Source organism: Salmo salar, chromosome ssa06 (assembly GCF_905237065.1).
Source record: "Salmo salar chromosome ssa06, Ssal_v3.1, whole genome shotgun sequence".
NCBI classification, from domain to species: Eukaryota; Metazoa; Chordata; class Actinopteri; order Salmoniformes; family Salmonidae; genus Salmo; species Salmo salar.
In genome coordinates this window covers 32,250,935-32,271,490 of record NC_059447.1, presented here as the reverse complement: position 1 = coordinate 32,271,490, position 20,556 = coordinate 32,250,935, and the positions used below count along the sequence as shown (strand labels likewise).

Below are 20,556 nucleotides of genomic sequence, written 5' to 3'. Positions count from 1 at the left end.
TGTAAGTGTCCTGTGTTGCAACCTGATTACAGTGGAAGTCAGGTGCTCTGTTCTTTCTCTAACTGCAGCCGTGGCTCTGCTTCACTAAATACCAAAAAACACCACCTTTGACCCCCAGGAGTTCTTATCTCAGTTCTAGTCTCGGCAACATCTGTTAAATGTCTGGTAATGTTTTGTTATACTTCCATTCACACGCTGTCAGCGTGATTCAAAGCCACTTGAAAGATGGTCAGTTGATTTAAAGGTTGTGAGGCTGCCTGGCTGTAAAAAGGCTGTTCTAATGACAGCAGTTCACACTAGATAGAGGGCCATGCCAGACTAGAGGCTTCCTCTGTCCTCTGACTGACCGTCCCAGTGACTGATCCTTGGTTTGGCCCACTGACAGCCATTACAGTGTCACTCCTGTCCTGACACCATCATCACACCAAACCTGGCATGTTGTTTTACCGCTTATCACTGACGACAACATTCCTCCGTTCTCTGGAACGTTTATGTAAACAGATTTGTTTTTCATATTCAAATCAAAATCAAATCAAATTTTATTGGTCACATACACATGGTTAGCAGATGTTAATGCGAGTGTAGCGAAATGCTTGTGCTTCTAGTTCCGACCATGCAGTAATATCTAACAAGTAATCTAACAATTTAACAACAACTACCTTTTTACACACAAGTGTAAAGGAATGAATAAGAATAAAACCACAAAGATCAAGCAATGGAGATGTAGCACGGTGGCTAGGAAAAACTCCCAGGAAAGGCTGGAACCTAGGAAGAAACCTAGAGAGGAACCAGGCTCTGAGGGGTGGCCGTTGCTGGAGAGGGAGGGTGGAAACAGCAGGTCCGGTTCAAGGTAGCATGACCAGTGAAAAGGTCAGGGTTCCATAGCCGCAGGCAGAGCAGCAGAAACCGGATCAGCAGCACGTCTGGTGAACAGGTCACGGTTCCGTAGATGGGTTAGCTGACAATGTCACAAAAACAATGTGCGAGCTTCCATGGGGCAGAAGTCAGCGTGTTGTTGTGATTCTGGATGGCCAGATTTGTTAGCAAGAATGACAAGAAACTAGCCATTTATGATTCCCCACATGTCAGTTTCAGCTTGCTGTTGATACCATGTCTTGTTTGGGCGGATTTTGGGGAGGGGGGGGGGGCTTTAGAGGGAGCATAGCTAAGATCACACAGTACACCAGATAGGACAGACTGACCCTAGTTTCCTGGCATATAGACTATTGCAGCATAGATACTGAGACAGGGGGGGGTCAGGGGACACTGGCCCTGTCCAAAGTTACAGGGCCAACCAGGCAGGATATAACCCCACCCACTTTGTCAAAGCACAACCCCCACACCACCAAAGGGATATCAACAGACCACTAACTTACTACCCTGAGACAAGGCAGAGTATAGCCCACAAAGATCTCCCCCACCGCCCGAGCCTGAGGGGGCGCAAAACTGGACAGGAAGATCACTTTAGTAACTCAACCCACTTAAGTAGGGTAGAGTGAAAAAAGCCTGGCACAATGCACCCCACCTAAGGACGGCATGGGAGAGAGTGACTCAGCCCCTGCAATAGAAGCAGAGAATCCCATTGGAGAGAGGGGAGCCGGCCAGGCAGAGACAGCAAGGGTGGTTCGTCACTCCAGTGCCTTGCCGTTCACCTTCTCACCCCTGGGCCAGAGTACGCTCAATCATAGGGACCTACTGAAGAGATGAGTGTTCAGTAAACACTTAAAGGTTGAGACCGAGTCTGTGTCTCTCACATGGATCGGTAGACCGTTCCATAAAAATGGAGCGCTATAGGAGAATTCCCTGCCTCCAGCTGTTTGCTTAGAACTTCTATGAACAATAAGGAGGCCTGTGTCTTGTGAATGTAGTGTACGTCTAGGTATGTACGACAGGACCAAATGGGTAGGAGCAAGTCGATGTAATGCATTGTAGGTTACCAGTAAAACCTTGAAATCAGCCCTAGCCTTAACAAGAAGCCAGTATCTTTGACTAATAACACAAAATCCAGACACAAAATAATGGATGTTTTATCTATCCTAAAGCAAGATTTAGGCCAAAATAGTTAGAATTTGCATGTAGGCTCAGAACGTCTGAGGCACTGTTAGAGACGATGGACAATGCACCCAACTATCTAACTGTAAGCTTCTTGGTTTATGCACTGAAGCCTATATACTAGTGTAGTGTTTTGGCTTGGTAATGGGGAAGAAGGAAATGGACTCCGTATCTTATGTTCCCAAGCATTGAAAGATAGTTGTTACATGTCTTGGTTGTGTAACTGTAGTCAACTGTATATCCTTCTGTCATGTTATTCAATCAATATTCCCGGATGATGTCTTTGTCTTTGTACCTCGTCATTCTATCGACTGCACACCAGCTTTGTTTGATCCATAAAGACTTGCACTGTTGCACTGTCATTAACCACGTTGTGATGGAAACAGGAAGTACCGGTCCAATTTTATAAATGCCTCCAGATCATTTGTTCGTTGGCATCTTTTTGTATCGGTAAAATTAATTATTCGAGAAATGGTGTTGGAAATTCCTTTTTAATGCGTAAATATTTATAAAATAAATATTATTGGAGCCATATTATGGTATTTGGTCCTCCCACTACAACTCGGGAAACCATGCACTTTATTAGGCTACAAATTAAATAAGTTATGATGAACTTCACAAGGTGGTGAAAGTGCACAGTGAATAGATTGATTCTCTTTTCCAATAAATATTGAGGGTCTTATTCTGGTGACATGATGATCGATGCTTGACTGCCATTTGACAAATATAAACATTCTCGTAATAATCCATAATATTATTATCCATAATGATCTCATCATGTGGACTAGCCTACCCTCACTGTAACTGTGAGCTGTTGGCTAGAGATCATGTGTCATGACCAGAGTAGGCACAGTTGCTATTTAATACAACAGTTTTTGTTACAAAACTATCGCTAGAGTAGAAAATGTGATGGAAACCCATTATTTGGTATTTTAAAACTTAAGCAAAAACAATACATTTTGTGTGCACTACGTCATCACACACTGATTTTTATCAACAAGTCAGTTTGGTGGAAACGCCACTGGTGGGAAATGTTCTATTCTAATAATTGCATGAAAATCTGTTGCCAATTGGATCGAAACCCAGATAGTGACTCTGAAAGGGTGGGTGTTTTATGTGTGTGTCAGCAGATTGACATCTGTGTACTCTGCACCATAGGGCGAAACCCCAAATTAGCACAATCAGATTCCAGCAAAATCAGCTTTTCGTTTATCTGACTTTCATTTATCTGCATGTCCAACCCTTATATTTAACCTCACAGTCAAGTGTTTTACCATTTTCTTTTCAGGACAACCAGGGATACAAGTAGAACACTAAACAATTTTAATTAAACAGTTGCATTCATGAGTTTTATTGACAAATGACAATAACAAAGCAACAGTAAACATGTTGTCCTCCACGAAAGATGCATTGTAAATGCCGCATCATTCACCCAAGTTTCATCAACATCGGGCCAATGCTGTCGAGATCGCGTGTGACTAATGTACGGACAGACGGCTGGACGGACAGAGACCGATCCAAAGTCCCCTCCCCGATTTCATCTTTGGGGATAATAAGCAGTGGTGGTTCTAGACCATTTCAACTGGGGGTGGCTAAGCTGGGGCCAGTTGTACTGTTAGAGGGGCCAGTTACATTAGACGTTATTGTTGTCATATCGTTTTCTTCACTGCATTGCAGGCATTAGCAGGCAAAAGACCATGTTCATAATCATCATCGTTGCCACTGTCTAATAACGGATGTAAAAAAAGAACGATAGTAAAAATTATTTCATACTCCACATTTAGGGGGGCCAGAAGGGGGTCCAAAATTGTTGTCACAGGGGCACTGCCCCCCCCCCCAGAACCGCTAGTGATAATAAGGTCCGCCAAAACAAAAACCTGATAAAATGAATTTATACAAATGCTGTGCAAAATTGTTTGTGCACTGAAATGAACAACTGACAACTGTGTGGAGTCTGCAGTTGGACAGCAACAATGTGAGCTTATTACAGTTTTATAGACACTATGTAGACACTGGGCTCCCGAGTGGCGCAGCGGTCTAAGGCACTGCATCTCAGTGCTGGAGGCGTCACTACAGACCCTGGTTTGATTCCAGGCTGTATCACATCCGGCCGTGATTGGGAGTCCCATAGGGCACAATTGGCCCAGCGTCGTTAGGGTTTGGCCGGGGTAGGCCGTCATTGTAAATAAGAATTTGTTTTTAACTGACTTGCCTAGTTTAAATAAAGGTTACATAAAATAAATGTGATTAACGTGCGGGATCTGCTATGTAGAAGATCCCTTTACCGTCTAACGACTCTTGTGCAGCTTGTGAGAGTCATAGGGCAAAACATGTTTGTGAGAGTCTCAGCTTTTCATATATAGCTTTTAATAGTTTGTAGCTCCCCCGTTACAGTGGGACTCATTGAGTTACGGGTAGAGTTCAGTTGAGAACCATCATATGTAATCAACATGTGTGCTCTTTGTATTGGTCAGGCCTGGGGGTGGGTGGGGGGGTGGTGACATAACTATCTCAGCTCTTGACATTGACTCTGGTTGGACTCTGATTGTCACATGACCTACTAACTTATCCGTTTGCAATATTACAACAACGAAGACCTTTCTGCAAACAACAGAGTGTTTTTCTGTCGGTCGTCATTGCAGGCGTGATAGAACAGCAGCATGTAATGCAATTTATTTTACCTTGAAGCGCAACGCTCCCCACCTCTGCTTCGCCATGGAAACAAAAACAATAACAGTGGCCTTAGGGCGGACATCATACACGTTTTTTTGATCAAAGTGATTATAACCCAGAAAATACTTTCACTATGTCATGGATTGCGTTTTCTTTTCATCATGTGAGTAATATTGCATATTTTCTTCCTCCTTCCCTCTCTCCCATTAGGCCTATGTGCGGAGGTTTCCAAACTGCCCCCTGATCCCCATCTTTGTGGACAGTGAGGTGGTGAAGGAGGAGCACAGTGATGACGGTGCCACTGTGTTCATTGAGAGGCGCTGTAAGGTGGAGGCAGACGCCCCCCGGCTGTTCAAAAGGGTATCTTACCTTTTAACCTTTCACCTTTAACTTTTCCCTTGAGCAGTGAAGCTACTCAAGCTAGCAATGTATAATAGCGTCTGTTTTGATTCTCTTATTTTCTTATGTGAAGGCTATTAGTGATTATTTCCCTTCAGACCTGAGTATCCTGGTAGGGACGTTGTGTTGATGTTGTGTTAGTGTTGTCCAGAGTTGATTGACCGTGGTCTACTGTGTGTGTCTAGATGGCTGGTGTGGACTACCTGTACTTCATCCATAAGAACACTCTGGACCGCAGGGAGAGGGCGCTGCACATTGAGGTCGTCAATGAGACCTTCTCCAACAGAGTCATCGTCCATGAGATCTGCAACTACAGGGTGTGTCCCACAACTATAATAATCATCGGTTACATGGGCTGCGTTTTACACAGGCAGCCTAATTCTGATCTTTTTTTACACTCATTGGTCTTTTGACCAATCACATCAGGTCTTTGCACATGAGATCTTTTTCAGAGCTGATCTGATTGGTCAAAAGACTAGCAACATATAGTAATTGTGTGTGTTTTGAACTTGAGCACAGCACGCGACAGGGAGTTGCCCCCATCCCTCCTGCTAATTGGACAACTTGTGCAAATGTTTAGTTGTCTGAGTGAGGAACATGCTGTAAGTTAAGAGGACTCTATGTATTTTTAAGGATGAGACGTCGAAGATGGTAATAAATACCGCTTTGATGTCATACAAGCCAAACACCCGTGAGTCCAAATGTGCACATCACATTTCCATATCATAAAACTCATGTCATATACAGTGTCAGTGCTTATGATCACTACGTTTGATGTACAGTTACAAGATGACATGGCATCATGCCCTGGGTAGTTCTCAACAAAATGAGCCTATGTTTGTCTGTTTTGAAGAAAAATCTCAGTGGAACGTGTACGTGAATGCACGCGTGACTCCTTTCTATGCGCACCAACATTACGATCCGTTTCTTTGAATTACCCTGTGAAAGCCTAACACTGTAAAATCCTATTTTATAACTTAGCTTGTCATGGTGGCAATAGAGCAAGCTTTCAATCAATGCCCACCTGACCCCGATTGTGATTTATAATGGGACATTTTTGGATTGTGTAAGCAACAGTAATTGTGATGGTAGGAATGCACGGTTGTGTTCCTTACATAACAACTACAAGAGAGCCAAAATAAAGCACCTTAGGACTGTTATTTGTGTCTTAAGTGAATGGAAGTTACGTAGGAACTTCACACTTTGGAGAGGTATGTAGCTGCTTGGAGACACCACATTTTCCAGGAATAGTCGCAGCATATTACTGAATGTATCCAGAGTATTTTCAGATTTGATCAACAAATGCGCCGGAGAATATAGTAAATGTAAAATCATCAGTGTAATGTTTGTGGCCTAACAATTTTCCCATAATCTCCGAACTGTTCCCTTTCAATTGCTACCATGCTTATATGCTTTTCATGTTTCTTCTGTAAGAAACATTTCAATTTAGCCCTATCCATACAGGCCAATTCCCACCAGTGTAAAGGGTTCATCCATTTGGCGTCTGTTTTGTGATGAGTTGTGCTTCCTCCACAGGTTCACCCAGAGAATGAGGAGTGGACGTGTTTCGAGCAGACAGCCAGTCTGGACATCAAGTCCTTTTTTGGCTTTGAGAACGCGGCCGAGAAGCTAGCCATGAAGCAGTATGCCAACAGTATTAAAAAGGTGTGTTCATGTGTCAGTCTGTGAGCATGTGAGTACAGGATACATGTCAGTGTGGGGGATGGATGAGGCTATAGGATATACCATCATCATCATCCAGCATGCTGCTCCCCCATATAGACCCAGTGTTACATGAGCATGCTTGCGCAGTCTATTTCCAGGCCTTCTGTGATCCAGTCTGGCAGGTCTGTGTAAACTGTGTCTTATCCAGGATCTTCTCACATTTGCCCGTTGGGCCATATATCCTGCTCAGCTTGGTCACACAATGGTGTGTGCTCGTCTGCGGCCAGGCGCGTGTGTAAACAAACATGCAGTATTTGCCCACAGTGTTTGCTCATTACACTAGCTACCGGTACTGTCCTTATGCAGTCATGTGCTCTGTCCTCCAGGGCAAAGAGATCATAGAGTATTACCTGAAGGAGTTGGAGGACGAGGGGGTGACCCACGTCCCCCGCTGGAGCCCCCCTCAGGCCCCCCCACCCACTGCCAGGCTCCAGCTGCCACTCACCAGTGCCCCTGCCAATGCCATCCTTGTGCCCACTGCCGAAGAGACCCTCTCTGCCAGCCCCACAGATCTACCGCCTGGCTCCCCAGATGGTCAGTGTTCCGAGTCAGAATCAACACGATAATAAACACACACAATCTGAAGGATCTGTCACGGCTGAAGTCCCAATCCCATTCCACTGGCTCTGAAAGCAAACATTCTGGCCTTGGCTTGGGCTGCATTGGGCTGGTGGACTTAGCATTTGGGTATGTGTGTGAATTGACTGTCTGTGTTTCGATTGCAGACAAGTTGGATGCTGACTACATCAGGCGTTACCTAGGAGACCTGACGCCGCTGCAGGAGAGCTGTCTTATAAGACTACGCCAGTGGCTGCAGGAGACCCACAAGGGAAAGGTGAGACACGTGTATGAACACACCTAACACTCAAACTCTGACTCAAATAGCTGCAAACAAGAGCAAAACTTGAATCCAAAGAACATAGATGTAAGTAAAAGTCACATCCGACTCACACACACCACAACATCTGAATAAACACAATCTCCTCTCCCTCCCCTAGATCCCTAAAGACCAGCACGTGCTGCGTTTCCTGCGGGCCCGGGACTTTAACCTGGAGAAGGCCAGGGAGATCCTGTGTCAGTCGCTCACCTGGAGGAAGCAGCACCAGGTGGACTTCCTGCTGGACTCCTGGGAGAGACCTCAGCTGCTACACGACTACTACACCGGGGGCTGGCACCACCATGACAGAGGTGGGTACCTCTCGGAGCAGGATAGGGTTTTAACGGCAGGGTTGTGTTCAATGGGCACAGACAGAAGATGAAAATATATTTTGAAATGAGTGTTCTTATTGCACAAATTCAGGAAGTACTGCACCACCACAGTTTCACAGTGGTTTCTTCCGTTTGGTTTCTAGTGAATGTGTCCCAGCTCTTATATGTATTGTTAATGACTAACTGTAATGTCTGGTTGCTTCTCTGGAAGTGACATCACTAGCTATGTTTCCATGAACTTGTCCAGTGATTATGTATAATACATTTTTTTTAACATTTTGCATAAAAAATAGTTGCAACAATTTCCTGCTATGGTGCATTTCTGTTGAACTGTTTTGTGTTAATAAAAACAGCTGGACGTAATGACGTCACACCTAAAAAAAAATATATATATTTTTTTTGCAAAAACCTAGTGTTGAACACAAATTTAAGTGATTTGAAGTGTTTTCATTATCCATTTTGGCAAATTGTGCATTAATAAGCCTGTATGCCCGCTCCCACCGATCCGTTTTATGTCTCAGGTAGCTTGCATGGATAGAATGCAAGAAATGACAAATATTTCTCATGTGCCAGTGTATGCCACGGACTGTGCCATGGTGAAACTTGCACTCCTCTCGCTCAGAAATAGTTGGATGGTGAAACAACCAGAAAAGCAAGGCGAAGCAATACAGGCATTCTTGAAAGTCAGGACAATCCTTGTCCTGCAAAGAAATATTATTTGTATAGTTGAACATTTTGATTTAGCAAGCAGTAGGCATTTAGAATGAAATGTGGAGTGGAGCTTTATAGTAACATGATGACGTCACGTGACCCGCGTACCGTCAAAATGATTGGGCAATCATTATTTATTCGAAAGCACCGTTTCTATCATTTGTCGCAATAAAGAATGTTGGACAAAATAAAAATCCACCCCTGTCAAACAGATGATACAATGTTGTTGATCTTTAGAACATTTCTCCTACAGCTGCCGTTTCCATTACACTGCCACAAGGTTTTTATATTTGTATAAACCTGGGTCAATGGAAACCTGCCTACTATGTGTCAAGGGAAATCTCCCAGTCTGTGGGCATGAGTCAGACGGGTAGCTGTTGGTCGCGTTCTCCTGCTGTGTCATCAACTGACAGATTGCTATAGCATATGATGTGGTTAGCTGAGACGTAAAATACCTGTCCAGGCATTGTAAGATCTGGCATGTGTCAGAAACGTCTGGGCAGAGGAAATTACCCATTGTCTCCAACTAGCTGATAGCCAATTGGACATCTAGGACCTCAGACCAGGAAGTGGCCCATAGTAACCATAATAACAATAACCCCCACCTAAAACCAAATACAGCTGGTAGTAAAACGCCTATATTTACATGAATGACTTTAATGTGAGTTGTAAATGGATATACTGTAGATGTGATTATGGTCAACACAATCTGACTCAGTTTCTCTATTGATTGAACTGAATACTGTCTGCGACTTTAATGTCATGATCGTTACTGATCCTCTTGTAGCTTTAACAGTGAGGTCATGTGTTTGTGTCCATGTCTGTCTATAGATGGACGCCCTCTGTATATTCTGCGACTCGGTCAAATGGATACCAAGGGTTTAGTACGCGCCTTGGGCGAGGAGTCCCTTCTGAGACAAGTGAGTATGACACACACACACACACACACACACACACACACACACACACACACATTCAGATGCTGGGTATAAACACATACTATACACAAATGATCTCCCTTCCCCTGACCTCTCACCTCTACACTCTCCCTCAGGTCCTGTCCATCAACGAGGAAGGTCTGAGGCGCTGTGAAGAGAACACCAGAGTCTTTGGCCGACCCATCAGGTAGCTACCATTTCACACTCACTCCACTTATGTCTCTCATCCCTGAATACAGTATGTCCTATAACCCTCCTGTCTCTATCTGTCAGCTGCTGGACGTGCCTGGTGGACCTGGAGGGGTTAAACATGCGTCACCTGTGGCGTCCGGGGGTTAAAGCCCTGCTGAGGATCATAGAGGTGGTGGAGGCTAACTACCCAGAGACCCTGGGATGTCTGCTCATACTGAGGGCTCCACGGGTCTTCCCTGTGCTCTGGACCCTGGTGAGAGCCTTTAACATCACACATTGTAGTGTACATTACATTGTACAGTGCTCGCTCTCTTTCTCTCCAACTTGATCACGTTCAGTTGTATTCAATTGCATGTGCAGAGCAAACGTGAGACGACCTTTGACCCTGATTGTCTGTGCTCTGTTCTCAGGTCAGTCCATTCATTGACGAGAACACCAGGAAGAAGTTCCTGGTGTATGCTGCGAATGACTACCAGGGGCCTGGAGGTCTGGTGGATTACATCGATAGAGAGGTCATCCCTGACTTCCTGGGAGGAGACTGCCTGGTGAGTCTGTCTGGCAGACCGGAGTCTCATCTGGCTGTTTTATACAGTACCCTTCTACATGCATATGAATTCATAATGGCTAATGCTGCTAGTACATAATATAGTTAACCGTGGTCATCTTATTAGACATTTTCCTAGCTGTGTGTGCTGATTAAACTGGGGGCTGATTTTGTCTCTGTCTCTTGTGTCCTCTGTCATGACATTTTCAGTGTGAGATCCCTGAAGGAGGTATGGTCCCCAAATCTCTGTACAGAACAGCAGAGACGCTGGAAAGTGAGGAGCTGCGGCTGTGGACAGACACCATCTACAAGACTGCCAGTGTCTTCAAGGGGGCCCCACATGAGGTAACCTGATCTAAACAGTAACTACAGTATGTGTTTTCCAGCTTCTCAGTTGACTCTGCTTAAACAGTAGGTTAGGTTGCTCCCCCTAGTGGAGAAATACAACACAACAGCAAAAAGCTGTAAAAACCTATTACAGTGATTTAATGATCTTTTGTCTGTAGTTTTGTCCTACTGTGTTCACTCACTACCAATCCTGTTCCAGCTGCTGATCGAAATCTCCGAGCCCTCTTCTGTGATCACCTGGGACTTTGACGTGTGTAAAGGAGACGTCATCTTCAACATCTACCACTCCAGGAGGGCCCCCCAGCCCCCCAAGAGGGACGTCCAGGGGGCCCACAGCAGCATCGTGTCGCCAGCCACCAACAACATGCAGCTGATTGACAGATCCTGGATTCTGGGGCAAGACTACAGTATGGTGGAGACAGCACTCACCTGCAAGGAGGGAGAGAGTGTTCAGGTAAGAGACTGAAACAGGCACCGTCACATCCACAGCTGGTACAGGTGGGTCTGATGATTGGTAGTACCTCATTTGGATTTGTGTAAGTGGGTCTGTTCAATTGGCTGTGTTTCTGAACATTTCTGAATATATGTGTTCGTGATAACATGTACTACTTTTTATTTGTATATGTATTTTTTTTTTAACCTTTATTTAACTAGGCAAGTCAGTTAAGAACATATTCTTATTTTACAATGACGGCCTACCCCGGCCAAACCCGGACGACGCTGGGCCAATTGTACGCCGCCCGATGGGACTCCCAATCACGGCCAGTTGTGATACAGCCTGGAAACGAACCAGGATCTGTAGTGACGCCTCTAGCACTGAGATGCAGTGCCTTAGACCGCTGTGCCAATCGGGAGCCCCCATAAAACATGTTTCCGCCCGGTTTCGAACCGAGGACATTTTGCGTGTGAGGCAAATGTGATAACCACTATTTTATAAAAAAAAAAAGTAGATATTTCACCTTTATTTATCCAGGTAGGCTAGTTGAGAACAAGTTCTCATTTACAACTGCGACCTGGCCAAGATAAAGCAAAGCAGTTCGACACAAACAACAACACAGAGTTACACATGGAATAAACAAACATGCAGTCAATAATGCAGTAGAAAAAGTCTACATGCAGTGTGTGCAAATGAGGTAAGATAAGGGAGGTAAGGCAATAAATAGGCCATGGTGGCGAAGTAATTACAATATACCACTACGGAAACTAACCACCAACCTCAGGGATGAATCCTAAGACGTGAGTGTAACTGAAACATCCACTGATGTCAATGAGCGTTCTGTGCAGTGCTCATATCTGGTCTCTTCATCCCTAGGCAGTATCTCTGACCAGTGTTTGTTAGCTGGTAATTGCTGGCTTTTGGACGTTTTTAATTTTTTTTATACATATACCTAAAAGCTGACAAATAAAAACATTGCAATGCATGGAAGTTGGTTCAGGTTGTCTTTCAATCCCATCATCTGTCTACTCCGGCTGTCTGTCTTTAGTTCACTAGCAAACTTACATCATTTTATCAACTGGTACCGTCCTGCAAAGTTTCCCATGCCAGTGAGTCTAACAGACAAAGCTGTGTGAACACAGAGGATAAATGTTCAAGTATTTTATTACGTTTTGCTAGATGAATCTCTCTAAAAGACAATTTACAGAGATGTCATACAAGTCCACCAAGGAGGAGAATTTAGATGAAGTCTTTTAGCTTCCCTCTTCTAACCTCATGCCTGGTCGAGTAGCCAGAGGAAGACATGCAAGGAGCTGACGTTCAATTGGTAGGCTATCATTCCTCCTCCTTGCGTAGCTCAATAATCATTACAGTCACTTCCATGTGGTGTCAATCGGCAGTGGGCATGCCTTCAAAAGTATTTTCCTACATATGAGGGAATTCAAATGGGTTTCTATTACATAAAGTCTGTCATTTAGATATTGAATGTGCTATTAGCTATTGCCGGCATTTGAATGGAAACACTGCCTCTGACCCTCCACCTCACCTGTCCCCTCCTCCTCTCCCCAGGGCTCCCATGTGACTCGGTGGCCCGGGTTCTACATCCTCCAATGGCGGTTCCACTGCTCCCCGGCCTGCTCTACCTCCAGCCTGCCCCGGGTGGACGACGTGCTGGCCTCCCTGCAGGTCTCCTCCCACAAGTGTAAGGTCATGTTCTACACCGAGGTGCTGGGCTCCGAAGACTTCAGGTCAGTCACCATTCACTATACTATACTGTATAACGCAGTGTATTGTTATAGTGATGCTTAGTGTGTAGGGCTGCTGCATGTCAGTGAGTAAATGTTTTAGGCTATCTTGTTTTTTAGGCAGTGCGTAGTTGTGTGGGGAAAATGTATTTGTGGTAATTTATAAGGGTGTTTATAAAGATTCTTAGGGAAACAGTGCTCTAAGAAAAGGTGTTCGATGGATATTTAATCTATTGTCTGTGTGTCTGTCTGCCTGTCTGTCTGTCCAGGGGCTCTATGACCAGTCTGGAGTCCAGTCACAGTGGCTTCTCCCAGCTGAGTGCCGCCACCACCACCTCTAGCCAATCACAGTCCAGTTCCACCGTATCAAGGTAGCATCCAGCCAATAGGAGGTGAAGGAGTTTGAGTTTTGCAACATGGAGATCCCATTTAGGATCTAACTGACTTCTGATACTGTTGACTTCTGCCCTGTTGCCTTAAAGAAAAACCAGTGCCGTACCAACACCTGCCAACGAGGACTTAACCTTACCCAAGGGGATGAGAGAACTGTTATGAACTCTGTGGACCAAGGATAGCCTATCCTTAATGCCATGTGGTGGAACAGTGGAGTTCCTACCTGTGAGCACCTTCTAGTACTTGCATTTAAAGCACTGGAATATATTATTAAAATATACATGTACATTTTTTAATCTGTATCTATAATTTGTGACATTAAGATTGCTCTGGAAGTGGAACATCTGCTGAATGAATAAATTCATATGGAGATGTCTTGCAAACCATCATCATCCTCTTCTTTCTTTCAATACCATTGTTCTTTCTTTTTTAAGGGAAGTGACAGAAATGTTCCCCATTTTATTGAAACTGAACAATAAAGCACTTCCTATTTTCAGCATTTGTGTAATACAATGATGACTACTGTTTCAGATGGTACTGTTGAAGTGACCCTTATTCACCATAGGATGTCAGTGTGTTACACACAACCATACCAGAGTAGCCCATCTCCAGCCAGTGATTGGCTTACCAGCCACTCTGTCACTCCTTCCTTTGTACTCAACCTTTTAAAGTTGTGTTGCTGAAATAGAGAAAGGCATAAGTTATAACTGATATGGTCTATCAGCGATATTACTGTGAGAGGTTCCTAAACCTCCGTCATGTCTTTTCTAAAACACTATTTGACCTTGCGTCAACAAGGTGGTACAGGCTACTGGGTTGTTACATGTTTATTATTCCCTGCTCATTTAAATGCAGTATTGCGTTCCTCCGCCCGCCCTGTGGTTGTGCGCGAGGCCTTGCAGTCGGCTGTGATTTACATAAAACCTTTCATTTCCACAAACTCATCAGATTCCTCTAGCTAAAGCCGACTAATTTATTTTTCCTTTTGTCGTTCCGTTGCCCTTGACTGTATTGTTATACAGTAGCTGCTGATACGTACACAATGAAATGGCTGGCGGCTGCAGTGCTTGGTTGTTGGGCTCCCTGCTGGGTTGTCAGTGTTGATAAAACAGGAAGTGTGCTGTCTGTTGTTACCAGGGGGATGTTTGCTGAATATTTCATTCCGCTCTAATGACCTCCTGGGACACATGTTGTCCACAAACTCCGACTCGGGGCCACACTTCCTCAAGTCTCATTGGCCAGTTAATTATTGAACTTTGTGCCCTTTACACTCTAATTCCATTCTCTTGATTGGGTAACCATCCGCATTGAGTTGGGGTTGACCAAATCTCTGTCATATCCAAGCTATGTTGATAAACATTAGTATTCACCTTTATTTTCCAAACACTTTTACATGTACAGGAATTTAACTTGGTGAAATGGTGCTATACAATAAACAGGCAGACAAACTAGCTCTGCCTCAATGTAAGAGCACAGAGTATACTCATACATACATACATACATACATACACACACAAGATATACAAACTAGCTCCGCCCCAATGTAAGAGCACAGAGTATACTCATACATACATACATACATACACACACAAGATATACAAACTAGCTCCGCCCCAATGTAAGAGCACAGAGTATACAATATACAATTGAAGTGGGAAGTTTACATACACCTTAGTCAAATAAATGAAACTCAGTTTTTCACAATTCCTGACATTTAATCCTTGTAAAAATTCCTTGTCTTAGGTCAGTTAGGATCACCACTTTATTTGAAGAATGTGAAATGTTAGAATAATAGAGATTTATTTCAGCTTTTATTTCTTTCATCACATTCCCAGTGGGTCAAAAGTTTACGTACACTCAATTAGTATTTGGTAGCGTTGGATCAAACGTTCCTTCCACAAGCTTCCCACAATATGTTGGGTAAATTTTGGCCCATTCCTCCTGACAGAGCTGCTGTAACTGAGTCAGGTTTGTAGGCCTCCTTCAGTTCTGCCCACAAATGTTCTATAGGATTGAGGTCAGGGCTTTGTGATGGCCACTCAAATACCTTGACTTTGTTGTCCTTAAGCCATTTTGCCACAACTTTGGAAGTATGCTTGGAGTCATTATCCAATTGGAAGACCCATTTGCGACCAAGCTTTAACTTCCTGACTGATGTCTTGAGATGTTGCTTCAATATATCCACATAATTTTCCTCCTCATGATACCATCTATTTTGTGAGGTGCACCAGTCCCTCCTGCAGCAAAGCACCCCCACAACATGATGCTGCCACCCCCATGCTTCACGGTTGGGATGATGTTCTTCGGCTTGCAAGCCTCCCCCTTTTTTCATCCAAACATAACAATGATCATTATGGGCAAACAGTTCTATTTTTGTTTCATCAGACCAGAGGACTTTTTTCCAAAAAGTATGATCTTTGTCCCCATGTGCAGTTGCAAACCGTAGTCTAGCTTTTTTTATGGCTGTTTTGGAACAGTGGCTTCTTCCTTGCTGAGCGGCCTTTCAGGTTATGTTGATATAGGACTCGTTTTACTGTGGATATAGATACTTTTGTACCTGTTTCCTCCAGCATCTTCACAAGGTCCTTTGCTGTTGTTCTGGGATTGATTTGCACTTTTCGCACCAAAGTACGTTAATCTCTAGGAGACAGAACGAGTCTCCTTCCTGAGCGGTATGACGGCTGCGTGGTCCCATGGTGTTTCTACTTGCGTACTATTGTTTGTACAGATGAACGTGGTACCTTCAGGCGTTTGGAAATTGCTCCCAAGGATGAACCAGACTTGTGGAGGTCTACAATTTTGGCAGATTTCTTTTGATTTTCCCATGGTGTCAAGCAAAGAGGCACTGAGTTTGAAGGTAGGCCTTGAAATACATCCACAGGTACACCTCCAATTGACTCAAATGATGTCAATTAGCCTATCAGAAGCTTCTAAAGCCATGACATAATTTACTGGAATTTTCCAAGCTGTTTAAAGGCACAGTCAATTTAGTGTATGTAAACTTCTGACCCACTGGAATTGTGATACAGTGAATTATAAGTGAAATAATCTGTCTGTAAACAATTGTTGTAAAAATTACTTAGATGTCCTAAACGACTTGCCAAAACTAGTTTGTTAACAATCAATTTGTGGAGTGGTTGAAAAATGAGTTAGAATGACTCCAACCTAAGTGTATGTAAACTTCCGACTTCAGCTGTATATATACAATATACAAGATATACAGACAACCTAGCTCCGCCTCAATCTGTAAATGGCCCATCCAACTACCTACCTCATCTCCATATTGTTTCATTTACTTTTTTTCTCTTTTGCACACCAGTATTTCCAGTATTTCTACTTGCACATCATCATCTGCACATATATCACTCCAGTGTTAATTTGCTAAATTGTAATTACTTCGCTACTATGGCCTATTTATTGCCTTATCTCCTTACGCCATTTGCACACATATAGACTTTTCTATTGTGTTATTGACTGTACGTTTGTTTTTAAATAAAGGTGAAATAAATAAAAAAGTAAGAGCACGGAGTACACAATACACAAGATATACAGACAACCTGTAGAAGCAGAGTTTACACAAATCAACATGCGGTATGTACAATCTTATGTAAGCTAAGAACTACAAGCTTCACGAAACACTAAGCTACATTTTAAATTATGTATGTAGAGATGTTTACCTTTTTTTATTTTTTTTAAATATACTGGATGATGTGCAGTGGGAAATATCTATGAGTTTGGTGCATATGAGCATGTGTAGAGAGTGCAAAGACCAATGTGCAGATCTAGGATGATAGTGCAGAGTGCATAGTCCATGAATGAGAAGATCATCGTGAACCAGGTGGCGGGAGGTTTTGGTCATGATTGACCTGAACCATCCTCTGGTGTGCCTTCTTGGCGGTTGCTACGATGTTGTCCTCCCACTTGAGGTTGTGGGAGATGATGGACCCCAGGAATTTGAACGTCTCAGCCATGCTAACAGCTGAGCCATTGATTTTAAAGGGGAGAGATGGTGAAGGTTATTTCCTGAAGTCAATCACCATCTCCAGGGTTGTGTATGCATTGGCCATGTTGCAGTGGCACCTCAACCATAGACATGCTGCAGCGGTTAGAGAGAACCTCTGTAGACAGTGTGCTGAGGATGCACACACAGTCCAGACTGGGGAGGAGTGCTGCTATCTTGCCAAGATGAGTCACTGATGTTGATCTATTATGAGCATAGTGCTGGGGGGATGATTCCATACCATGTGCCACTTTCCAGAGTTGGCTGAAATGTACATCTCTTAGGAAGCCATTGATATAGAGTAGAGTGATACCATCATGTCATTGCTGCCTGCCAATCTGCACTTTGTTTCCTGTATGCTGTGTGCTATTCATGTTGAATAGCTAGCTATACCTTATTTACTGTGCCTCATTCTGTATGATGTCAATAGGGCATCTCATTGTATGTGTTTGCTTTTCTATGTCCCTCTCTGTCTCTTTCTCTCCATTTCTCCCTCTTCTCTTTCGGCACCCCAGGCTACATTCTCTCCATATCTCAGTCCTGTGTTCCATATGACCATATTAAGTGTAACCAGACAGACGGCTAGAAAGTCATGCTCCTGAGTGTGGCTTCTCATTAAAAACCAGGGCTGTGTTTCCTTCGCTTCCATCCGAAAAGCCTGACCTTCCTGTTAATTGAAAAGGAGAATTCCGGATGAGTCTGGAAAATAATGTTTAGGGAAGAAGAAGTTGAACAGAAACGTTTAAAGTAATGCCTGTGCCATGTTAGTTTGCGGTGTCTAAAGTTTCTACAGCTCTGACTCAGTGCCTCAGCGCTTTGATTGAGGTTAGTCTAATAAGAGAATACTGATCACAGTTTTTAGCCATGTGAACACATCTTCTCAGAGAACATTGAGTATCTCAGTTGTATTAAAAGCAGTCTAATAACCAAACTCATATTCTGTAATACACCATGATGGCCTGATTCATTTGTCCACAACAAGATAGATACAGTCAAGTCTATTTCTCTGTGATTTCTCTGTGATTCCTCATCCTGTCCCTCATATCTTACAGTATTGCTTTCCCTGGAACAATAGTGCCATCAATCTATCCTCAATTTAGAACAATTTTCCAAGCATTGCCCTTGTTTGCAGCTATCTGTCTCTGTTATGTTTAAGTACATTTTTTATTGGTTCCTGAAGATCAATCCTGGTGTTATTTCTCTGGTGTGTTTTCTTGGCCGACCGCCGTCCAGTCTTGACATTTCCGTTCCATAACCCCTTAAACTGAGGGCGGGACTGGTGCGTCAGGTATAGGCTGGCCCTTCCTAAATGTTACGAGAACATCAAGCCACCCATTTTCCCTGACGTGGGTCACCCATCAATTTCAGCCTGAATGCCAGGCTCAGCTCATGAATATCTTTTGTTTCTTCAATTATTAAAGGCTCAGGTTGGTATGTTGTGAAATAGCAATAGAGAATGTACACTCTTTGAATTACAGTAGGCACTGACTAACTGAAGAACATTCTGAACTTCCTACAAGGCATGAAAGTCAATATAGCTAGAATATTCTTTTGCAGATGATTTTCTGTAAACAGATTAGTGATTTTCTAAAGCAGAACTTGAAGCAGTAACAAAACAGTGGCTGAACAGCTATTGGCTACCTGTGTATGAGGACAGTCAGTACGTGGACTGCATGGGTAGACTGAGAGCCCAGCTGTGTAGCTCAGAGCAGTCTGCTCTCAGTCTGTGTTTCCTGACCCATTAGAATGAGCCCAGTCTTGATGGAACCATGGTTGGTGCAGAGGAGGGAAAAGTCTGCTGTGATTACCTGGACAGATCTGTCTCTGCCGGCGGAGCCAATCAGACCGTGGGGAAGGGAGGAGAGGGCGGTGTCTAAGACATCCTTCTTCCCCGGCTTACCTGCCAAGCCTCAGTGAACACAGGCTGACTGTATCGGCAGGCTGCGGGCCGCATGGCAGCCCTCAATACTCTGGGACAAGGTGGATGACTGAAATAGAGAAAAAGAAAGGGTTGGAGGTCAGATGATAAAGAGAGAGAGAGAGACCGAGACACAGAGAGATTCAGGACAGCTAGCTTCTGGGCATCCTTTGGGATTGGCAGGCTGCCTGTTGGCCCTTTTCTCTCCCGTCTCATGCTGTGCTGAGATGTTATTTTGGAGGGTGTATTGCAGGACTCCTGTCAGGGGCTTCTGTTTTGCAGCTTGTGGCTACGTCTGTTTTAGTGGCTGGGCGTCTCAACAATGCCACTGTTCTGTCCCACTCTCCTTAGTCCTCTATGTCTGTTCATCCAGTGAACTCTTCCCCTTCTCAGTCTCTATGGGTAAAAAGTATTCAACTGTGTACTGCAACCTCTGGAAGTGTTCTGTACAGGTAACTGCCAAAATAATGGAAACATTTGAGCAATTGAGGGATACAAAGTATTTTGAAAGCAGGTGCTTCCACACAGGTGTGGTTCCTGAGTTAATTAGGCAATTAACATCCCATCATACTTAGGGTCATGTATAAAAATGCTGGGCAGGCCATTATTTTGGCTACCATGAATATGCCCCCATAGGATGACAATGCCACCATCCACCGGCACGAGTGGTCACTGAATAGTTTGATGAGCATGAAAAGGATGTAAACCATATGCTATGGCCGTCTCAGTCACCAGATCTCAACCCAATGTAACACTTATGGAAGATTCTAGATTAGCGCCTGAGGCAGCGGTTTTCACCACCATCAACAAAACACCAAATGATTGAATTTCTCATTGAAGAACGGTGTCGCATCCCTCCAATAGAGTTCCAGACACTTGTAGAATCTATGTCAAGGTGCATTTAAACTGTTCTGGCTCGTGGTGGCCCAACGCCCTATTAAGACACTTTATGTTGGTGTTTCCTTTATTTTGGCAGTTACCTGTACCTGTACTGAGCCCTGAGATGCACTTTCCATGCAGCTGTAATGAAGCAGAGACCAGGGAGGGAGAAGTGAGAGAAGGTAGAAGCAGCACAGCTCTGTGAGGAAAATGCTTCTTGGCAGCGATGATGTCTGCACCCTCTTACTATACTGATGAGGTCGTTACTGTAAGCCAGGCCGTAACCGCTCCCATGATGCATACTGGCAACCAACTCAATCTGTCTGTGTTTGTAGCCCGTGTGTCTTCCTAGCTCGTATGAACAAACTGCTTCATCATAACTGTTGATTAAGAT

General features: G+C 43.9%; 1 protein-coding gene across 5 annotated transcripts in view; it reads left to right on the top strand.

Moving 5' to 3' along the window:
- Window positions 1-13,861, top strand: part of LOC106606997 (SEC14-like protein 1) — an 18,523-nt gene extending 4,662 nt beyond the window's left edge. For 2 of the 5 annotated variants that reach the window (XM_014203526.2, XM_045720306.1), the window contains exons 3-17: window positions 4,936-5,085; window positions 5,310-5,441; window positions 6,661-6,789; window positions 7,176-7,383; window positions 7,575-7,684; window positions 7,848-8,037; window positions 9,601-9,689; window positions 9,824-9,894; window positions 9,981-10,152; window positions 10,310-10,444; window positions 10,654-10,788; window positions 10,991-11,245; window positions 12,797-12,975; window positions 13,242-13,343; window positions 13,455-13,861. In XM_014203526.2, coding sequence (XP_014059001.1) covers window positions 4,936-5,085; window positions 5,310-5,441; window positions 6,661-6,789; window positions 7,176-7,383; window positions 7,575-7,684; window positions 7,848-8,037; window positions 9,601-9,689; window positions 9,824-9,894; window positions 9,981-10,152; window positions 10,310-10,444; window positions 10,654-10,788; window positions 10,991-11,245; window positions 12,797-12,975; window positions 13,242-13,343; window positions 13,455-13,527 — 2,130 coding nt within the window. In that variant the 3' untranslated portion in view covers window positions 13,528-13,861. Of the gene's footprint in view, window positions 1-4,690; window positions 4,830-4,935; window positions 5,086-5,309; window positions 5,442-6,660; window positions 6,790-7,175; window positions 7,384-7,574; window positions 7,685-7,847; window positions 8,038-9,600; window positions 9,690-9,823; window positions 9,895-9,980; window positions 10,153-10,309; window positions 10,445-10,653; window positions 10,789-10,990; window positions 11,246-12,796; window positions 12,976-13,241 lie in introns of those variants that run through there. The other 3 variants (XM_014203528.2, XM_014203527.2, XM_045720307.1) reach the window with 3 other exon arrangements.
- Window positions 13,862-20,556: the final 6,695 nt, after the last annotated feature.